We start from the raw sequence: 18,443 nt of genomic DNA, 5'->3' as shown, positions 1-18,443 counted from the left end.
TGTAACATCAGCACTGGAGAACTAAGACACCATCTAAGGGCCACATAGTGGCTACTTTAATTCTTATATAACAATCATGTGCAAACAGAACTCTGTGCTGTAATTTTTGGTTGCTTTTAGCTAGTTTACACAATTTTCTTGCCTATCAAGAAGCTCTTTTGAACCATTTCCCAAGAACATCATTAGAGGGGCTCTCACCTAAGCCTGTGATATTCCACAGACCCTTTCCTAATGCGTGATGTTACCAGTGAGGAAAAAGTGTCCACTTTTATAAAGAATGTGGGGGCATGGCACAGAGCCGACCTCTGAGGAGACAAAGCATTCAAAATCTGAACTTGGCCCCCAGGTCATGATGATAGTGTTGAGGTAAGAGAATAGAACGTATCTTGTTTAACATTTTATAGCTGATTTATAACTTTCAGATATTCTCTCAAGGTTTCTCAACCTCTTTAGTACTGATGTTTTTAGCTGGGTAATTTTTGTAGTAAAGGCTGTCCTGGTCATTGTAGGATGTTTAGCAACAATCTTGACCTATTCACTGGATAACAAGGGCACTCCTTTCAGTTGTGACAAACAAAAGTGTCTACTAAAATCAAATCCGTTTCATTTGAGTCGATTCCAATTCAGCGACTCTCCCGCCCACGGGGATGCAAAGGTTTCCATGCCCATAAATCTTTATGAGAGGCTCCTCTTTTTCTCCTCGAAGCAGCTGGTAGATTTGAACTGTCAACTTTTTGCCACACATATGTACTATGCCACTAGGGCACCTTAAAAATGTTTACAGACATTGCCAAACGTCCGCTGGGGATGGGGACAACATCATCCCAGCATAGAAACATGGATTTTGTTCCAGGTCTCAGAATTGTTGGGACTGCTGGTTTCAAGCTATGTGATCTTGATTATCTTTTTTTCATTTCTGGGCCTCAGTTTCCTTATCTGCACTTCATGGTAATCAGATGAGCACTCCTCTTAAAATTCATCTCTGCATCAAGATGCTGCTACCAGTTGGGTCCCTTCCTCCCATCTTGGCCAAGCGCTCCCTCCAAGGGGGCGCTAAGCTTGGGTAACACTCACCTGTTTAAGAAGATGCTGCTGACGTCATCGTGCGTGATGGGGGGCTTCTTCGAACTGGCGGCCATGCGCAGGGGGCGTAGGAAGTTATTGACGAGAATGTGCAGTTGCTGCACGTACTCGGCCTCGGCCTCCAGCATGCTGAACACCACCTGGTTGCGCTTGCGCATGCTGTCAGCATGTGGGGACCGGATGTAGTCCTGGATGATGGTCTTCCACTTGCGCCTGCACAGCCAGCCCCGCAGGAAGCTCTGCACCTGGGCACCCAGACGGATGGAGAAAGTCCTCCGTTAGTCCCGGTTTCTGTCCTCCTTACAGGCTGTGGGCACCTCATAAACAGGGACCAAAGCCCTGTTATCCTTCAATGTTGCTACACGGTGTCGCCATCTGTGTTCTGCTGGAGTCCTGGTAGCACAGTGGTTAAATGCCCGGCTGCTAACCGAAAAGTTGAACCTACCTAGTGGCTCTGTGGGAGAAAGACCTGGTGATCTGTTTCCATAAAGACTGTTGTTAGGGAGCTGTCAAATTGATTTTGGCACAGTATGTTAGAAAAAGAGTTGGGAATGAGAGAAAGATAGAAACTGGTCCCAAGAAATGAACAGGCTTTTATTGCATGGTCTGAGAGGGACGCCCAGTCACTAGGAGCAGAGAAAGTAAAAATGGAGTGTCTGCAATTGGTGGCAGTATTTTTAAAAATAGGGGTCTTGGGGAGGGCTAGGGAAGATGGTACCCTTTGGAATTTAGGGCCATTAATTAGCTTGAGTCTGGGCTTTTGTGATCAGGCCAAGAGCCTTATCATGATTTATTATTTGGTCTGGACTTTGTCGTGGTGGCTCTTGACCCTTCCAGGTTTCTCAGGGAGTGATCAGGCCTGAGGGCAACTGCTATATTTTTCCTCTCTGCTAGGTAACTCTATATATCAGAGAGGAACTGCCACATCGAGTTTTCTAGGCAGTAATCTTCACGGAAGCAAATTTCTAGGTCTTGTCCCCATAAAGTTGCTAGAGGGGATTGAACTGGCAACCTTTTGATTAACATCTGAGTACTTAAACAGTTATGCTACAAGAGATCCTTCTCATAAAGACTACAGCCTAGAAAAAACCCTATGCAGCAGTTCTGCTCTGTCATGTGAGGTGGCTATGAATTGAAATTGACTTGATTGTTCCTAAAGGCTGGGGGTTTAAACCCACCAAGAGGCAATGAGGAAGAAAGCCCTGGTGATCTGTCTTTGAAAGATGATGAACAGCAAACTATATAGAGCAGTTCCATCCTGTAACAACATATGGTCAACCACGGAGAAAGAGCTCAGTCATGGATGGGGCCTGGCTTGGTAAAATGGGGCCAATGAGATTATAGCTGGAGTCAAGGTGTGGTCCCTGGACCAGCAGCACAGCATCTCTCTAGAAGAGCTTGTTAGGAACGGGGATTCTTAAACCCAGCCCAAGATTTACTGGATCAGATTCTGCATTTTAACCAGGCTGCATTAGAAGCATTTGCTGAAGGAGGGGAGTTTGACCCACACCGCTCTATGAGAGGCAGCTTGAGGATAGAGGATCAGGCTGTGCTAGGCACAGCTCACACCTTATCTCTTCTAGTGACTCTCCTGAAAGCCCAGAAGCTTCAATTAAAGCTCATCTGGAGAGAGGGCGATTATCAAATTGAACAGAACATAGCAAATGAGTTAATCTCATGCTTGGGCTTCATCAGTGGCTTCTGAGAGCTGGCACCTTCCCAGAACCTCTTCTCTTGCCTCAGTGGGGAAATGCCACAACACTTGACTCCTTGTCCTGGACTCAGGCTGCTTGGAGTGGCCTCATTTTGGCAAAGATTTGGGAAAAGTCTTAGTTTCACATAGTTTCACAGAGGAAGGCTTTAAGATGCACACACTTCCAGCCAAGGGGCCACCTGGCTTCTTGACACTCTCACCCTGAGCTGTGTGCAAGCTCAGGGTCCACTGAGGGTGGGACGTAGTGCGTGGGGAGCAATTGGAGCAAGGTGGATCAAGCTGGGGTGGAAATGTGCGGATTCCTGGTCTGAGGATCACCTGTTGGGTGACCAGGTGGAATGATAATAAAAATATCAGCTAAGAGGGGTGCCATAGCAGCAGACAGAAAGCTGACAACAGGCTGGGGGTGTTCGCTGTGGAGAGGGGAGGCTTGATCAGAATCCAACAGCCACCCTCAAAGATGTCTCAAAGAGGACGGGGTTTGCTCTGAGGCTCTGTGAAGCAGCTGTAGTTCCATCAAGACTCATGGTGACCCCATGTGTCTCAAACTAGAACTGCACCCTATAGAGCTTACAATGGCTGATTTTGCACAAGCACCCTTGGGTAGATCCAAACCTCCAAGCATATCAGCCAGCAGCTGAGTGTGTTAACCATTTGCACCACCCAGGGATTCTCAAATAATGAAATCAGAGTGATGGGAACTGAATTACAATTGTTTGTTGTGTGGGGTTTTTTAAATTTTTTTTGTCTTTTTTTTTTTTTTTAAATGCTCTAACCAGAATGGCTGCTAAAAGCTGAACTCAGGCCTCCCTCATGGGTAGCAAATTAAAATACTTTCATAAGCCCAGTGTGTCCTACAGAAGTATAAAGCCAGCTTGATGAGGACACGATGGGCAGTTAACTCCTACACTGTGGTCATTTGCCGGAAGTGGACTAGGGCTGCTGGACCTTCTGCTTCTCCAAGAGCCTGTATAGCCCAGCAGCTGAAGATGTGAGTCCTGGAAGTGGACAGCCAAGCTGTGAACATGACTCTGCAAATACTTAGCTGTGTAACCTTGGACAAGTCATTGCATCTGTGACCTGTATGTGAAGCAGAGACAGTTATAAATCCCCCCAGAGTTTTCAGTGAAGACTCAATTAATCTCCACAAACTCCTAGAATAGTGTCTGGCACATAGAAAGTGCTTAATTAATGTTAGCTATTCCTACTCTCGAGAGGAATCAGAAATCCAGATTTTTTCATGTGAGATGTTTAGCTTTTAAAACACAGACAACAAATTTAAAAAGACCTAGCCAAAAAACTTCTATGTGAACCTAATGGGCTGAAGTGGGGCCCTAGAATGCTAGCTTTCAGCTTCTGGTCTGGGTGCTGTGGTGGGGGATGGTGGTGGCAGCAATTTTGTGTCTCAGTAAGTAGGACCTTCTGGTTTAATTTGTTTTTCCTCAGGATGAACTGGACTCCCTTGTGTATAACTCGCAAGCTATATCCCCAAACCATACTCTATCAACCCGTACCAGGAGAGCCCATACTGCTGCTGGGTGGGAACTCCCCTTGTAACTTTTAAGATGTTTGCCCCTCTGGACTCTGAATCAAATCCAAACTATGAGGCCAACTATAGGAATCCCTGCTGAGGCCTGCTGGGCACCACTGGGTGGTTTGCATGACTGTGGGGATGAGGACCAGAAGTCAGAGTGCAGGACGATGGCACTGGGTCTTGCTGAGGAGAGATCTCAGCTATGAGCTATGAGACTTGGCCCCCACCCTGGCTCTATTTACTCCTTTCTCTAATAGAGCCTTACTTTTCTTACCTCTAAAATGGGGCAGAATTACCTTACTTCAAATTAATCATTAGGAATAGCTTGACAAAGTGATATTCAGGCTAAGGGGCAGCTGGTTCTGTCAGTGGGGTGGAGGGTTGGGTGGATGGCATGCCTTGTGTGCAGTGGGATAGTGTCAACCCTGGGGTCTACCAGGAGGCCCTTTGGGATCATCCTGCCGATCCAGGGGGCTGGTACAGACCTTCTTAATTTTCTTGATGTCACTGTCTTCATCATTGGGGGTGACGGTCTGGGTGGACTGGATGCGCTCATTGTCCTTGAGCAACGATGCAATCTACAATAGAAACACCGGTCAGGGGCTGAGAAGGGCACCAGCAAGCAGGGTGCCACCCTTGGGCCCATTAGCTGGCTTGTCACAGCGAGGAGGATCCTGCCTCTTGTCTCCCTCTCAGGCTGATCTCTCAGTGAGCCCTCTGCTCTGTGTGTCTGGGCTGTTTAGGCAGACAGACTCAGGACATCTGTGAGATGGTGGGCACTGGACTGGGAACTGGCCCAGCAGGTTCTGGGCCTGGCTGAGCTGCCTGCTAGCAGGGTGACCATGAGCAAGGCCCTTTGCTTTCAGACATAGGTGCCTTAATTGTTCACCTCAGCACTTCAGCCTAAATCTGTGAGTCCCCCCTGCCTCTGAACTCTTACCTTTCCCCCATCTCAAATCACTAGTTCTTTTATTTTTAAACAAAACCTTACCCAGAACCTGAACATGTAAATGAAAGAAAAATGTATGGCTTTGGATGAAAGCCTGTTTACTTGACCCCTGGATAGCCCCAAAACATTTCTCAGAGTTAGCTGACTTTTGTTTTTCCTTCTCTTTCTTTTTTTAAAATTTCCATTCATTTATTGTACTTTTCTTCCTGCGAGTTAGATGCCTTTTTAAACCATAAGGTGAAAACTATGGGCCTAGAGCAATGATGAAATAGGTCTTAGGAGAAATACCGTCAGAATGCTCCTGAGAGGCACTGATGGTGAAACTTGGGTTCTCTTACTTTGGACACTTCAACAGGAAAGGCTAAATACTACAGAAAGGACAACATGCTTGGCAGGCCAGTGGGCTAGGGAAAATGAAGGAAGCCCTGGATGAGACAGCTTGACCCAATAATACAACAGAGGACTTGAACTTTCCAATGGTCAGAATGGTTGCAAAGGGCTGGGCATTGTTTTGTCCTTAGGTGAAGACATCCTGAGTTAGAGCCAAATGGATGGTAGAAAACAAGAATGAGCCACGTAGTAGTAGTCCTTGGCATGAACTTTAAGCTTCTCTAAAAATCCCTATTTGTCTGATTTGGGCCTCACAGGGGTTGGCATAGTTACACGAACAAAGCAGGATGATTTCCAGGAGAAGGAATACTTGAAGCTGTATTGTGGTGGGTGTGTTAGGGTCCCTCAGATAGACAATCAATCCCCATCGATTCTGCATGCCTTTTCTTTGTTGGCTGCCCTTCCAGGGCCTCTCTTGGTATTCTGGTCTCTCCCAGAAAGTGCTGGACTTGCCTAATCACTTTTCCATCTCTGCTGGGAACTCTGTGGGTGAGGGGACTTCAACTCTTTAGGTCATCGATGCACTCCTGTGCCCAGCCCATGGCCTGGCCTGACCCACACCAGAACTTGTTAGATATGTTAATAAATGAATTTAAAAATCAGAATAACAGCAGTAATGGAAACCTCCACCGAAGGAGAACTCTGCAGACCATGAGGCCTGTGTCTAAAGATAGCAAGTCAGGGGATTCTACAAACACTGGATCAAGCTGGTCTCCACTGCCTCTTCAGAACACGTGGCTTTGTCCCCTCAAGGCCACTTGCTGAACCGCAGAATGAATGGACTCTCACAATTGAGTGCATCGAGCACTTGGAAAGCAAAATGGACCAGTTACCCTCTCTCTGTTCTCTGGTTGCTAAAATTACCCCTGCCTCTGCTTGAAGAGTGGCTGAAAATATCTGAGAAATATTCGGTGCAGAGAAGGGCTTTTCTTCCTCTCCTTTTTAAAAATACTCTGAGAACATTTGCACATTGAAATAAAGGCTGATTCTTTGATATTTACTCTGAAGGGCTAAGGGACACAAACACATGTGCATGTGTGCACTTGCATAAACACACATCCAAACACACACTCATCCAAATGCTGGGATGCCCACTCAACGCTGCCACCTTTGTTTGGGTAGCTGATTATCACTTCCAAGGTGGCCTGCTTTCTTCAGGAGTGCTGTGATTTGCTGTGATTCACACATACTTTTCTCTTTAGGATGGCGGAGCAGGGAGTCTGTATTTAAAATTGACAGCATTCTTCTCCAAGAAAGGCATTCCAGGACATCCACTCAGCAGGGACCAGGGTAAAAAATAGATGCAATTAGGTCAGACGCTTCGCTACCTGCACAGACAAGACCAGCAGCCTTGGAGTCTTAAAGATCAGGCTGAGAGGGCAAAGATGTGCACTGGTGAACACAAGGACCTGCAGAAGTCTTGAGCAGAGCACCTTGCTCTGAGTGTGAAGGCCATCTTTGCTAGAAGCCAGTGCCAAGGTGACTGTGGGATCCTTAGGCTTCAGTAGGCTCATACAGGTTACCTTTCTTAACCTTGACTGGTGCTTTAAGGGCATGCATTTGCTTTAGATCTTGGTGTATTTGGTGGATAGCCAAGCCTAGCTAGTTCAGTTGACTCATCAGTGATGGCTGTTAAGGGATTGACCTTTGCCTTCTACCCCAGTGAATGGGCTGAAGTCCTGCTCTGGCTATCTGAGGCCATGCTGGGCTCAGTGTGTGACATCTGGTCTGGCCCCTGCCACCTGCTACCCGAGATTGCCTGTCTGAGGCAAATGCTGATTTGCCACAGCCCTTTTGGGTGCTGCACATTTGTTCCTGCTCCACCCTTTCTGGAGAGACTCTCTTTAATCTGGAATGTGTTTGCTCAGTGCAATAATTGATGATGAAATGAATTCTGTCCCCTGCCCCCCACTCTGTTAGCAGCTAAAGCTTTGCTAAAGACGTCTGCTTTTCAAAGAGCTGTTGCTCAGCTCGGCTCTCTCTCCTTCCTTTTTGATCCCCTCAAGTCTCCTCCAAACCCAAGAGACACTCATCTCTATCTTGCTTTGTGCCAACCCCATCAGTGTATGCTAGTGGGCATCATGGGAGGCAGTGGTGAGACACAGCTGGAGCTGGCTGAGGCAGACCTCTGTCCCTGATGATCTGCGATGGTCGTCTGAGAAGGGACTCAGCCATTGTAGTTTATAATCCAAAAAGCAAGACATGCACATACTGCTATGCGAGGGCCTGGAATGAAAGTGGCAAGGAGTTTATAGAATAAGTTTTGAAGACTAAGTAGAAGTTCAACATACAGACTACGGAAAGAAGGGAATTTAAATGGAGTGTGTTAAGGTACTGTGAGCCAGGGATGCAGGTGTGTGGGGTTGGAGGATGGCAGGAAGAGAGGCAGGGATCAAGGTGTGAATGACGGACTCTGCTGAGGAAAGGGGCTGGTTAGGGAGGGACCAAAGCTCTCCTCTCCTACTCCCATATTTACCTGTTCTGTGCATTGGGACTCCATGCCAAAGTGGCTCAGCAAAACAAACCCCATGGATAAATTTTTATTTTACACCCTGAACAAAAGATCATGACATTTTCTTCCAGGTTAACCTTCTGAGTGCTTCCAAGTCAATGAAACATTACAACTATCTCTCAACTCCTTTGCCGCCCCTTTAGAGCCCACCGTCATTCTCCAAATTTACTTCCAGTCATAACTGGTGGGAAACTAGTTATTAAAATGGAAATAGTGCCAAACTGAGCATTCTCAGGGCAGGAGGATCCTTCTCAGGGGTAGATGATTTCCTGGTTTTAGATGGTTCCTTGGTACAGTGCTTGGTTACGAAAGGTGAGGGTTAAGATGGGAAAGAAGAGACTAAGACAAGTGGAATTCTTTGCAAAATAAATTCACAGTGTTGGGGTGTGATCTCCTGCCACCTAGGTAGAGAAATGGCTAGGCTTGGGGTAGTGTCTCGGGTAGAGAGGTCGTAGAGGGAGGGAGAAACAGGTTTTATGGGCATGTGTCTTAGGCAGTTCCATGGAGCTTCATGTTTAGAAGGAACCAATATATGGTTGAGTGCTCTGTTATTATCAGAGCATGTTAAGCCTTTAAAGTTTTAAAGACCCAGCATTTCCATGTTTCACTAGGCCCTGCAAGTTAAAAAACTGGTCCTGAAAAGAGATGTGCAGATGTGTGTTGGTAAATGCTTTAAGGTCAGCTCTCTGGAAGATACACTGACTGGTAGAGTTTGTCAATATGCGTGGTTTAAGTACTCCTACCCCACTAGGCTCATTTCAAGCTACCTAAGGTTTGCTGACCAGCTTGTATATTCTTGGAAAAGTTAGCAATTGGCTCTTGCAAGTGAGGATGGATGGGAGATAGGACATGACTGGATGCAGGGCGAGGGTCTTGGCTGGGAAGGAGACTGTGGACAGCAGCAAGGATGACCAAGGTGAGTGGGAGTGTGTGGGCAGTGGTGATTCAGAGGGAGCATTCTTGCCTTCCCAGTGGGAGACCCCTGCCTCATTCCTGGTCACTGTACCTCATGTACAACCACCACCCATCTGCCAATGGAGGCTGGCACGTTGCTGTGATGCTCAGTATATTTCACTGGAGCTTCTAGACCAAGATGGATTAAGTAGAAAGACTTGACTGGCTACTTCTGAAAATCAGCCAGTATAAGGATCACAACCATTTGATTTCATTATGCATGGGTTACCATGTAGAAGCCAAACTGCTGGTGGTCAAGAAGAGGAAAGATCGAAAAATTTGAGGGTAGAGGTGTCTTCTAGGCATTTATAAGTGATTTTCTATTCTGTGGGTAGAGCACATCTCCATTATATACAAATTTTTTTGAAATACAGAAAGCCCGAGTCACAGGGCTTTTATGATGAAAGAGAAGTACTCAGCTTGGTAGTCATTAGAGCTTTTTCTAGTTCTTCTTGGAAGACAGGGTAGTTTCCTCAGGAGCCTTGAAGTTGGGTGTGCTCATATGACTTGCTTTGTCCTGTGGATGTGAGCAGATTCATAATCCACCATGCGTTTTCCTTCTGCATGTATCTAGAGAATTTCCTAATGGTAGAAGCCCCATCAGATGGGATCCCTGTCTCTGAAGGAGGGTTTTGTGGAGCAAAGCCCTCAGCAGAACTCACAATCCACATATCTAGTGTGATGAAATCAGCTTTGGGTGTTTTAAATCACCAAGAGTTTGAGATTGTTTGAAACATTGTTATGGCATAATCTCTCCATCTTGACAGATAGATATAGGCAGTAATCACTCAGAGGATAAAGAGTTTGAATAAAGACTAGGAAGATGACAGATGCTGTGAGCAGTGCAATGATGAAGCAGGAGAGCAGAATGTGAAGCCAGGTGTGACCAGTGAATGACAGCACCCTAGACATCCTTGGGCAGATGTAGGGTGGAGCTTAAGGAGTTTTAGTCAGATATCAGATGAAAGGTGCAGTGGGAGGACCTGGGTCCACGATCATTCCTTCCATCAGGCCTGTTCACCTGGGAGAAGTGATAGGCTATGGTAAGGCAGGCACAGGCTAAGAATCTGAGGCCACGGAATCCAGTGTTCAAACTCAGTGGCTGAGTGGCCTTTTTTAAAGTGCTTTCCTCTCTATGGGTGTCTTTGTCTTCAGATTCCTCCCAACTCTATCTTCAACACTGGCTTCTCAGTGTCTCCTGTTTACCTGAGGGTCTAACTAGCCACCAGCTGCTGTTGATTCTGTTATAACTCATGGCTATGCCATCTGTGTCAGAATAGAACTGTGCTTAGTAGGGTTTCCTATGGCTGATTTCCGGGAACTAGTCACAATGTCCTTCTTTCAAGGTGCTTCTGAGTACAATTGAACCTACAACCAAATAGCAGCCAACTGTATTAACCATCTGCACCTTGGAGGGACTGTTCTGATGGCTTAATTTCCAGCAACTGAACTCTGTTCTTATATTTCTGGCTCCCATTCACCTGTGTGTGTGTTTAAGAGAGAGACAGACAGACAGAAAGACAGGTTGACTGAAATAGCCAGAGAGCTTTACCAAGCTGGCCTTCCTTTCAAGATTTCCTTTTAAAAAAGTCTTCTTCCCTGACCGGTGATGCACACAAATGGAAACTCTGCTCTAAATCCCCACAAATGGGTTTCTCTGGCCTCTTCGACACACACACACACACACACACACACACACACACACACACACACACACACACGCTCCCCTCTGACCATCTTCCTGCTCCCCAGCTCTGTCCTTTGCATTAACTTCTTCTCTGGCCCGCAAAGCCCTGAAACTCTTCAAGGCTACATGAGACATGAACCTGGTCATAAAAGGACTCATTTTTTTTCTGACTTGTATTCACACCACAAGCTCTCTGACAGCAAAGGTCATACTGTGTTTGGACTGTACGGGTAAGAACTGCTGTATTTCTCGTGCCTGCCATGTGCCCACCACATACCTACCACATGACTTTCCTGTGCCCACAATGTGCCTGCTGAGTGATAGTCACATGCCCACTGTGTGCCCACCACGTGCCCACCATGCACTTGCTGTGTGCCCACCACATGCTTTCCACATGCCTACCATGTCTCTGCGGCGTGACCATCACATGCCCATTGCCTGACCATCACATGCCTGTGTGTGACCTCTGCATCCCCACTATGTGACCATCACATGCCTGTGTGTGACCTCTGCATGCCCACTATGTGAACATCACGTGCTTGCTATGTGCTCACCACAGCACTCGTCCACTGGTGCTCTGGGCCCCCAGTGAGCGAGTATTCTGTGGCAGGCATAAGGGAAAGAAAGATCAAGGACACGGAGTATATGCTGTAGGAATCCCCTCCAGGGATGGGGTACACAGGGAGAGACCTTACAGTGATGTGCTGAGAGGGGAACACCCTGGGGACAGAGGGCGGGGGAGGGAATACATCAGGAAGGCTTCCAAAGGAGGTGGCATTTGAACTTGGTAGATTTTACTGGTGGGAAAGTGTGGAGATGTGAAGGGTGTTCCTGCACCAGTGTGTATGGAGGGAAAGAGGCAGCCTGGGAATAGCTACCTATCATGGACCAGTCGAGTGGGACTGGAGAGAGGGGGGCTTGCTGTCAGGGCTGAGGTCAGTGGTCAACCCACTGCCATCAAGGTGATTGAGATTCATACTGAGCACAGAGCAGAACCGTCCTAAGGGTTTCCAAGACTGTAAATCTTTACAGAAGCAAATTGCCTAATTATCCCTCCTGCAGAGTGAGTTGCTGGTGGGTCTGAATCACCAGCTACCAGCTGAGTGCTTTAACCACTGCACCATGAGGACTCAGTGGTTGGATAATTTAAGTACTTAGGGAGGGAAGACAGCCTTTATCATGACACAGACAATCTGCCAATGGAGTTGGGCCCCTTCCCTGACACCCCACAGGGCCCCTCTGGGTTCCAGGATCTGGGCTTGTCTGAGGTTTCAGGCACTGACTTCTGGGTAGGACTAATCACAGCATGAACCAGGTGCTGTAGCCCTGTTCCAGGCTCCCTGGAGGAGCTGTGATTTAGAAAGACAAGCAAGTGACAGGCGTGTAGCTGGGGATCAAATCTCAGCTCTGCCTCTTCGTGGCTGTGTGAGCCTGGGCAGGTCACTGGACCTCTCTGAGCTTGATTCTTTACGTACAGCAAGGGTTACCAGTCCTAACAGCCGGGTCATGGACTGACTCGGGAAATTTGTCGGTATGGGATGTCTGGTGCTGGATTAGAGGTGGGGTCTTGAACCTGAATTCCAAGATGAGGTTACTTTTGGCAATTCAGGGCTTTACTACTGTAGGAAAAGGTGGAACAGTGATCTTTGAATATTCCTGGCTAAGTTGGCATCATGAGTGGGTGACAGTGTTCCATGCAGAGAGAGGTCCTAAAGCATGAAGCTTAATGTTCTGTGGCCTTGAAATGTGTAGCTATTCTATCTTCGAATTTGGGCTTTGTGAGTGAAACCTGTTGGGACAATGGTGCCTGCTCTGCATGTTTCTGCTTCCTGCTTCCTACACCCGGGCCTCCTCCTCCCTGGTCCTCCCTGTGACCTCGGAAGCTCTTTATTGGAGCAACAACTGGGTTGGAGCAGGAGGAAACTTGTGCTCCAGGGCCTTCATCGGCCTTTACGCAGGGGTCTTGGTGCAGGACCACAGAGGGTTAGGGTGGTTGTATCCCAGGGCATCACATGGCAGGGCAAGGTGACAGCCATTCCTATCTCAGACAGGCACTTTAGGTAGCTAACGTGGTGGGTGTCTGTCATCCACCCCTAATCCGGACACGAAGCAAGTCCCAGCACAGAAGTAGCAATCCTTTGGGGGCTGATTGTCCTCCATGGATCAGGATGGGGGTTCCTCCCCTCCCTAGTAGAACTGCAGATGGGGTCTGGTTGTCAGGACCAGCATAACCCCCAAGGCCCATGGTCCCCCAGAGCCTGCAGGACCCCAAGGTTGGAGGTGTCACGCCCCCTCCAGCCTCACTGATGGTCACCTCTGCCTTCAGCCGCTCGATCTCGATCTCCCCATCCTCAATCTGCTGCCGTAGCTGTTTGGCCACAGTTTTCTCTGTCTCCACGATCTGCAGCAAGTGGAGGTACTTCTGCATCAGTGCTTCATGCTCTGTGGCCAGGGTCCTGTAGCTGTGGACAGACAGACAGATGGACCAGGTAGGTGAGAGTCAGCCAGAAGTGGGGCTCACTCAACTACCTGCACTTAGGCGAAGCTCTCAAAGCCCAGTCTGGTTGTCGCGGCGTCTGTTTAAGGCCCGTCTCCACGCCCCTGCCCTCTGCTCCCTCCAACCTATCTTGTTCTCGTCCTCTCTCTCTCTCTCTCACACACACATACACACACCTCCCACCTCTGGGTGGACTTTTGACCTGAAATACACCTTCTCCCTGTCATTTCCTGGCCTACTTCCACCCTCTTTCCTAGGATAATTGTGAGTTCCAGTTGAAATGTCACCTCCAAGAAGTCTTCTCTGTGCCCTCTAGACAACATGAGTGTCCCCTGCGCACTCTGGAATCCATTATTACAGAATTGGCCACACACATAGGGAGTGTCCAGTTCCTTGTCTGCCTCCTCTCTGGATTCTGTCCTCTCTGAGAATAGGACTACATCTATGCTGGAGCACAGTGTGGGGCATTCAAAGTACACAGTGAACAATCACAGCCTGGCCGGACGACTGACTGGGTGGGTGGATATGTCACCTTCTGTGGGATGCCTGGAGCGTCAGGGATGTACATGCCACTGTCCAGGGTGCTTCTGTAGAAACAGCACAATCTACCACATGTCATATGGTATAGCATGAACTGAGTGCTGAGGGGTTGCAAGCAAGGCCAGCAGCCAGGGCTTGTAATCAGGCAGGCTTCCTGGATGAAGAGGCCCTTCAGTTGTAGCCTAGGTCTTCTGAGTCCAAATACAGTGCTCTAGGCACATGTCTATCAGAGGGAAGCCCTATGGGGAAGTGTTTGCTGGGGTAATTGATGCTGAGGCTGGATAGTTAGCTGGAGGCAGATCAGAGAACGCCCCGGAGGATACGCAGAGGATTTGTGTAAATGAACATGACTCAGTTTTGCAGAGTATCCGTATGAGAGGGGAGGTGGAAGATAACAAGATCATGGAGGTTCAATGACCTGCCCAAGGTCACCGGCCAGAGCCTGGACCCTGCATTCCACGTCTGCGTTTTACTCCTGGATTCCCATGCCAATAGCACCACTTAGAAAATATCAGAGCTGGGATGAAAACCAGGTCTAGCATAGGGAGGTCCAGCCCTCAAGGGGCAGAGAGACTCTGAGAAAGGGACCCCAACATCCCAGGAGAGAGTGCCCAGATGAGTGTGGGCAGGGACAGCCCTCCTACCCGACCCATTTTGTTTTGCTTTAACCTAGGGCCATCCCAGATGCCCCCCTCACCCCATCTCTGCCCACATCCTCAATATCCTCTGTTCTTATCTTTCTTTACCCCGTCTCTGAATCAGTCTCTCTTAGTCCTCTAAGCGAGCTCCATGCTTCCCACACAGTCTCAGCTTGACATGATGTGCTGATTGTGCACCTCAAACCTTCACCCCTTGTCCTACTGTGTACCTTATCCCTACCCCCTCATCTGTGGGTGACCTGTTCCTACTTTAGAGGCTGCATCTCACAGGCATTCTGTCTCTGCCTGGGCATCTCCAGGCACACCATGTCCTCACTCTAACACATGTACACTGTTCTGGCTGAGGTCCTCTACTTGTCCAGTCTGTCTGGATCCAGCTCCAGCTTCCACACTCACTGGCTGAGGGACTATGGACAGGTCATGGACCTGGCTCATAGAGTTGCTGTGGGGATTGAATGAGTGCATATACATGAATCCCCAGTGCACTAACCCCCCAGGTATGTGTTAGCTATAGCTCTACACTTTCCCTTCCCTCACAGTGCGCTCATGCTCACATTTGTGCCTGGCCCCTCCTCACGGGTCTCTGTTTCTCAAATACTGTCTCATTCTTTTGCAATGGCAGCCAATTCTGCTGTTCATGTTGCTTCTGTTTTCTTATTGCTGTCATTAGGGGCCATAGAGTTGAGTATGACTCATAGTGATCATCTGAACAATAAATCTGAACCCTGTCCTATCCTGTGCCATCCTCGTCATCTCTGACATGCTTGGACCCATTGCTGCAGACACTATTAATCCATCTCATTGAGGGTCTTCCTCTCTTCCGCTGACCATCCACCTTTCCAAGCATGATGTCCCTTTCCAAGAAATAGCCCCTCAAGCTATTCTCATGCTAAACTCTCCCTCTCCCTTACCCATCTTGCTCCCTACCACCTTCTACTTATCTCTTCCTCAGTTCTGAGTTCTCCATTTTTTTCTCCCCTTCAACTAAGTTTGTTGAAAGAACTGCTAAACTGCATTGCCCTATTTTCTCAATGCATTTTGCCTCTTGAACCTTAGGCATTCTGGCATTTGTCTCCAGCCAGGAACTGCAACCCTCTCTTGGATCCCTAACTGTCCTTATTTTGCCAACTGTATAGTCTTTTTTTAAAAAAAAATTATTTTATTCTTTTTGTGTGTGTGTGCCGTCAAATCAGATCTGACTGGTACAGGAGGAAATTGTTCCTATTTCTCCAGCACAGCATCTGGTGGATTTAAACCGCGCACCTCTGGGATTGCAGTGCAGCTTTTTGCCACTAGGCCACCAGAGCTCGTCCAACTGTATAGTCTTATACCTTAAAGATAAATAACACTCCGTAAGAGATAAGCCTTTGGTTTTAATGCTTTTTTTTTTTTATTAAAAAGATATTATGCTTCTCTTATTAAAATGAGTTTTAACTAGACTAACAGGTTTAAAAGTTTCTAATTGTCTCCACTTGCAGAGGAAATTCGGCCAAGAGCATGAAGGAGTCTGTTTTCACACCACCACACCTCTCCCCATTCCAGGGGTGTGAAGACAAGGCTTCTTCATTAGTCTGTTCTTGCAAAAGGCATCACCCCAATGGCACCGCCTCGTCACTCAGAGCATTCCAGCTTGGCTTGCTTCCTTTTCTCTCCTTCACCTCCTCTCTCTTCCTTGCCTCCCGTCTTCCTTCTCTTCCACCCAACAGTGATTTACTGAGTACCTAGGCATGCACATATTGTATTCATGGACTCTCAGAGCTAGACGGGAACTCACAGCATGAACTCACATCATCTCATTTTATAAATGAACAAACTAAGACTCAGAGAGATGAAGTGCTTCACCCCAAACAACAGTAAACTAAACATCAAAGCTGATCTGGAAATCAGCCTTCTCCACTGGCAGTGTATTTCCTCTCTATTCTCTTTGCTCATCTTTGCTCACTTTGGCATATAGCTATCCTGACTGAAATGTGGCCCTGTTTGCATTTTATACATTGCTGAATATACATACCACACAAGCATCCCATAATACGAGACTATTATAGATACAGCTTGAGAGTACACTGTGTCTCCCTTTCTATACGATATTAATATACTACAGTGTTTATTTTTGTATATAGAGTCTATATACATGTCGATGTAAATAAAAACTAATTTAGGAGCATACAGAAATACATAATACTCAATATGGTTGTGGAAGACAGCCAGACTCTCTCTTAAGACACATACACATACACAAATACATACACAACGTATGAGGCTTGAGGTTAAACAAACTTCTTGGCACAAGTAAAGAACCATTTATAATTTCATCTCTAACTATATAGCCACCAGCTCTGCGAATAAGACTATGATGGCTTATAATAGTGACTACAATAGGAAAATTGACTCCACTCTATTTACTAGTGACCATTCCTCTGCCCCCAGCTCAGACTGAAGGGAGGCATAGCTGTGAGGGTTGACTCAGATTCCAAGGCTTAGCAAAGGTATGATAGCAATAGTATACTCAATGGCTACATATCTCAACTTCCAAATGGATATGATGATGGATAGGTTTATTTATTTATTTTTAAATTATTGTATACTGGCTTACTTAGAAAGCTTTTATCCATTATTTCTCACACTGGATCTTTTCAATTTCCTTTATCCACACCTCCTTCTACCCATCAAATTCTGTGACTCTATGATTATCCCCTTACCTATCCTCACCCCTGTAGGTCCCCTACTTGGATTCTCATACATGTTTTACTAGTTACCTTTCTATTTCTACAATAATTGTTTTATAAAGTGTTTGTCCTTATGGGACTGAGTTAGTTCACTTAGCATAATGCTCTCCGGTCCTTCTCAAGTTACGCAGTAATTTTCAACATTATTGCTCCTGCATGCTGTGTAGTACCCCATTATGTGAATGTACCATAATGTCTCAATCCATTTGATGATGGTTTGACATCCGGGCTGTTTCCATGTTCTTGTGATGGTAAACAATGCTGCTGTGAACATTGGTGTACAAGTCTCCATTCATGCGTCAGTTATAATTTTCTCAGTGTCTACTCCAAGCAGGGGCATGACTGTGTCATATGGAATTTCTATGTTCAGCTTTTTAAAGAAATGCCACGCTACCTTCCAGAGTGGCTGTATGGCTGTATCATTGTACAATCCCACCAACAGTGTGTTCCTATCTCTCCACATCCTCTCCAACATTTATTACTTGCAGTCTGATTAAATTTTGCCACTGCTACTGGGATGAGATGGCATCTCTTGTGGTTTTGATTTGCATCTCTTATTGCCAGTGATTTGGAGCATTTCTTCATGTCTTTGTTGGCCATCTGAATATCTTCCTCTGTGAAAATCTTTCCATATCTTCTGCCCATTTTGTAATTGTGTTAGCAGTCTTTTTTCTTGTGGAGGCCCTGCAGGATTCTGTAAACTTTTTTTAAAATTTTTTTTATTTTATTATTTTGTGTGTGTGTGTGTGTGTACTGTCAAATTGGATCTGACTGGTACAGGAGGAGATGGCCCCTCCTTCTCCAGCAGAGCATCTGGTGGATTTGAACTGCAATCTGCAATGATTGCAGTGCAGTTTCTTACCACTAGGCCACCAGAGCTCCCCTAGGATTCTGTAAACTTTTAATATGAGACCCTTGTCTGAAATAGTATTGCCAAATGTGTTTTCCCAACCAGTAGTTTTTATTTTCATTCTACTGGAAAATATTTTTGAAATGCACAGGGATTTAATCTTTAGAAGGTCCCATTCATCAATTTTATCTTCTCTTTGTTGTGTATTTCTGACTATTTTTCAGCCTTTTTTTTCCATGAGCTAGGCCTTCTAAGCTTGGTCCTACTTTGTGTCTTATGCTCTTTATAGTTTTGGGCTGTACCTCTAGGTCTCTGACCCACCTTGAATTGATTTTTGTGTATGGCGAG

General features: G+C 46.6%; 1 protein-coding gene across 1 annotated transcript in view; it reads right to left on the bottom strand.

The window, feature by feature from the left end:
- RASGRF1 (Ras protein-specific guanine nucleotide-releasing factor 1) overlaps positions 1-18,443 on the bottom strand; it is a 157,912-nt gene that overhangs the window by 82,676 nt on the left and 56,793 nt on the right. The window contains exons 3-5 of the mRNA XM_006888251.1: positions 13,138-13,285; positions 4,817-4,909; positions 1,075-1,328 (exon numbers count right to left, since the gene is read on the bottom strand). Of these exons, the coding sequence (XP_006888313.1) occupies positions 1,075-1,328; positions 4,817-4,909; positions 13,138-13,285 (495 nt within the window). The remainder of the gene's footprint in view (positions 1-1,074; positions 1,329-4,816; positions 4,910-13,137; positions 13,286-18,443) is intronic.

Source organism: Elephantulus edwardii, unplaced genomic scaffold, assembly GCF_000299155.1.
Source record: "Elephantulus edwardii isolate Elephantulus edwardi_28Jun2011 unplaced genomic scaffold, EleEdw1.0 scaffold00066, whole genome shotgun sequence".
NCBI classification, from domain to species: Eukaryota; Metazoa; Chordata; class Mammalia; order Macroscelidea; family Macroscelididae; genus Elephantulus; species Elephantulus edwardii.
Note: the sequence above shows the minus strand (reverse complement) of the source record. Positions and strands in the feature narration are given on the sequence as shown.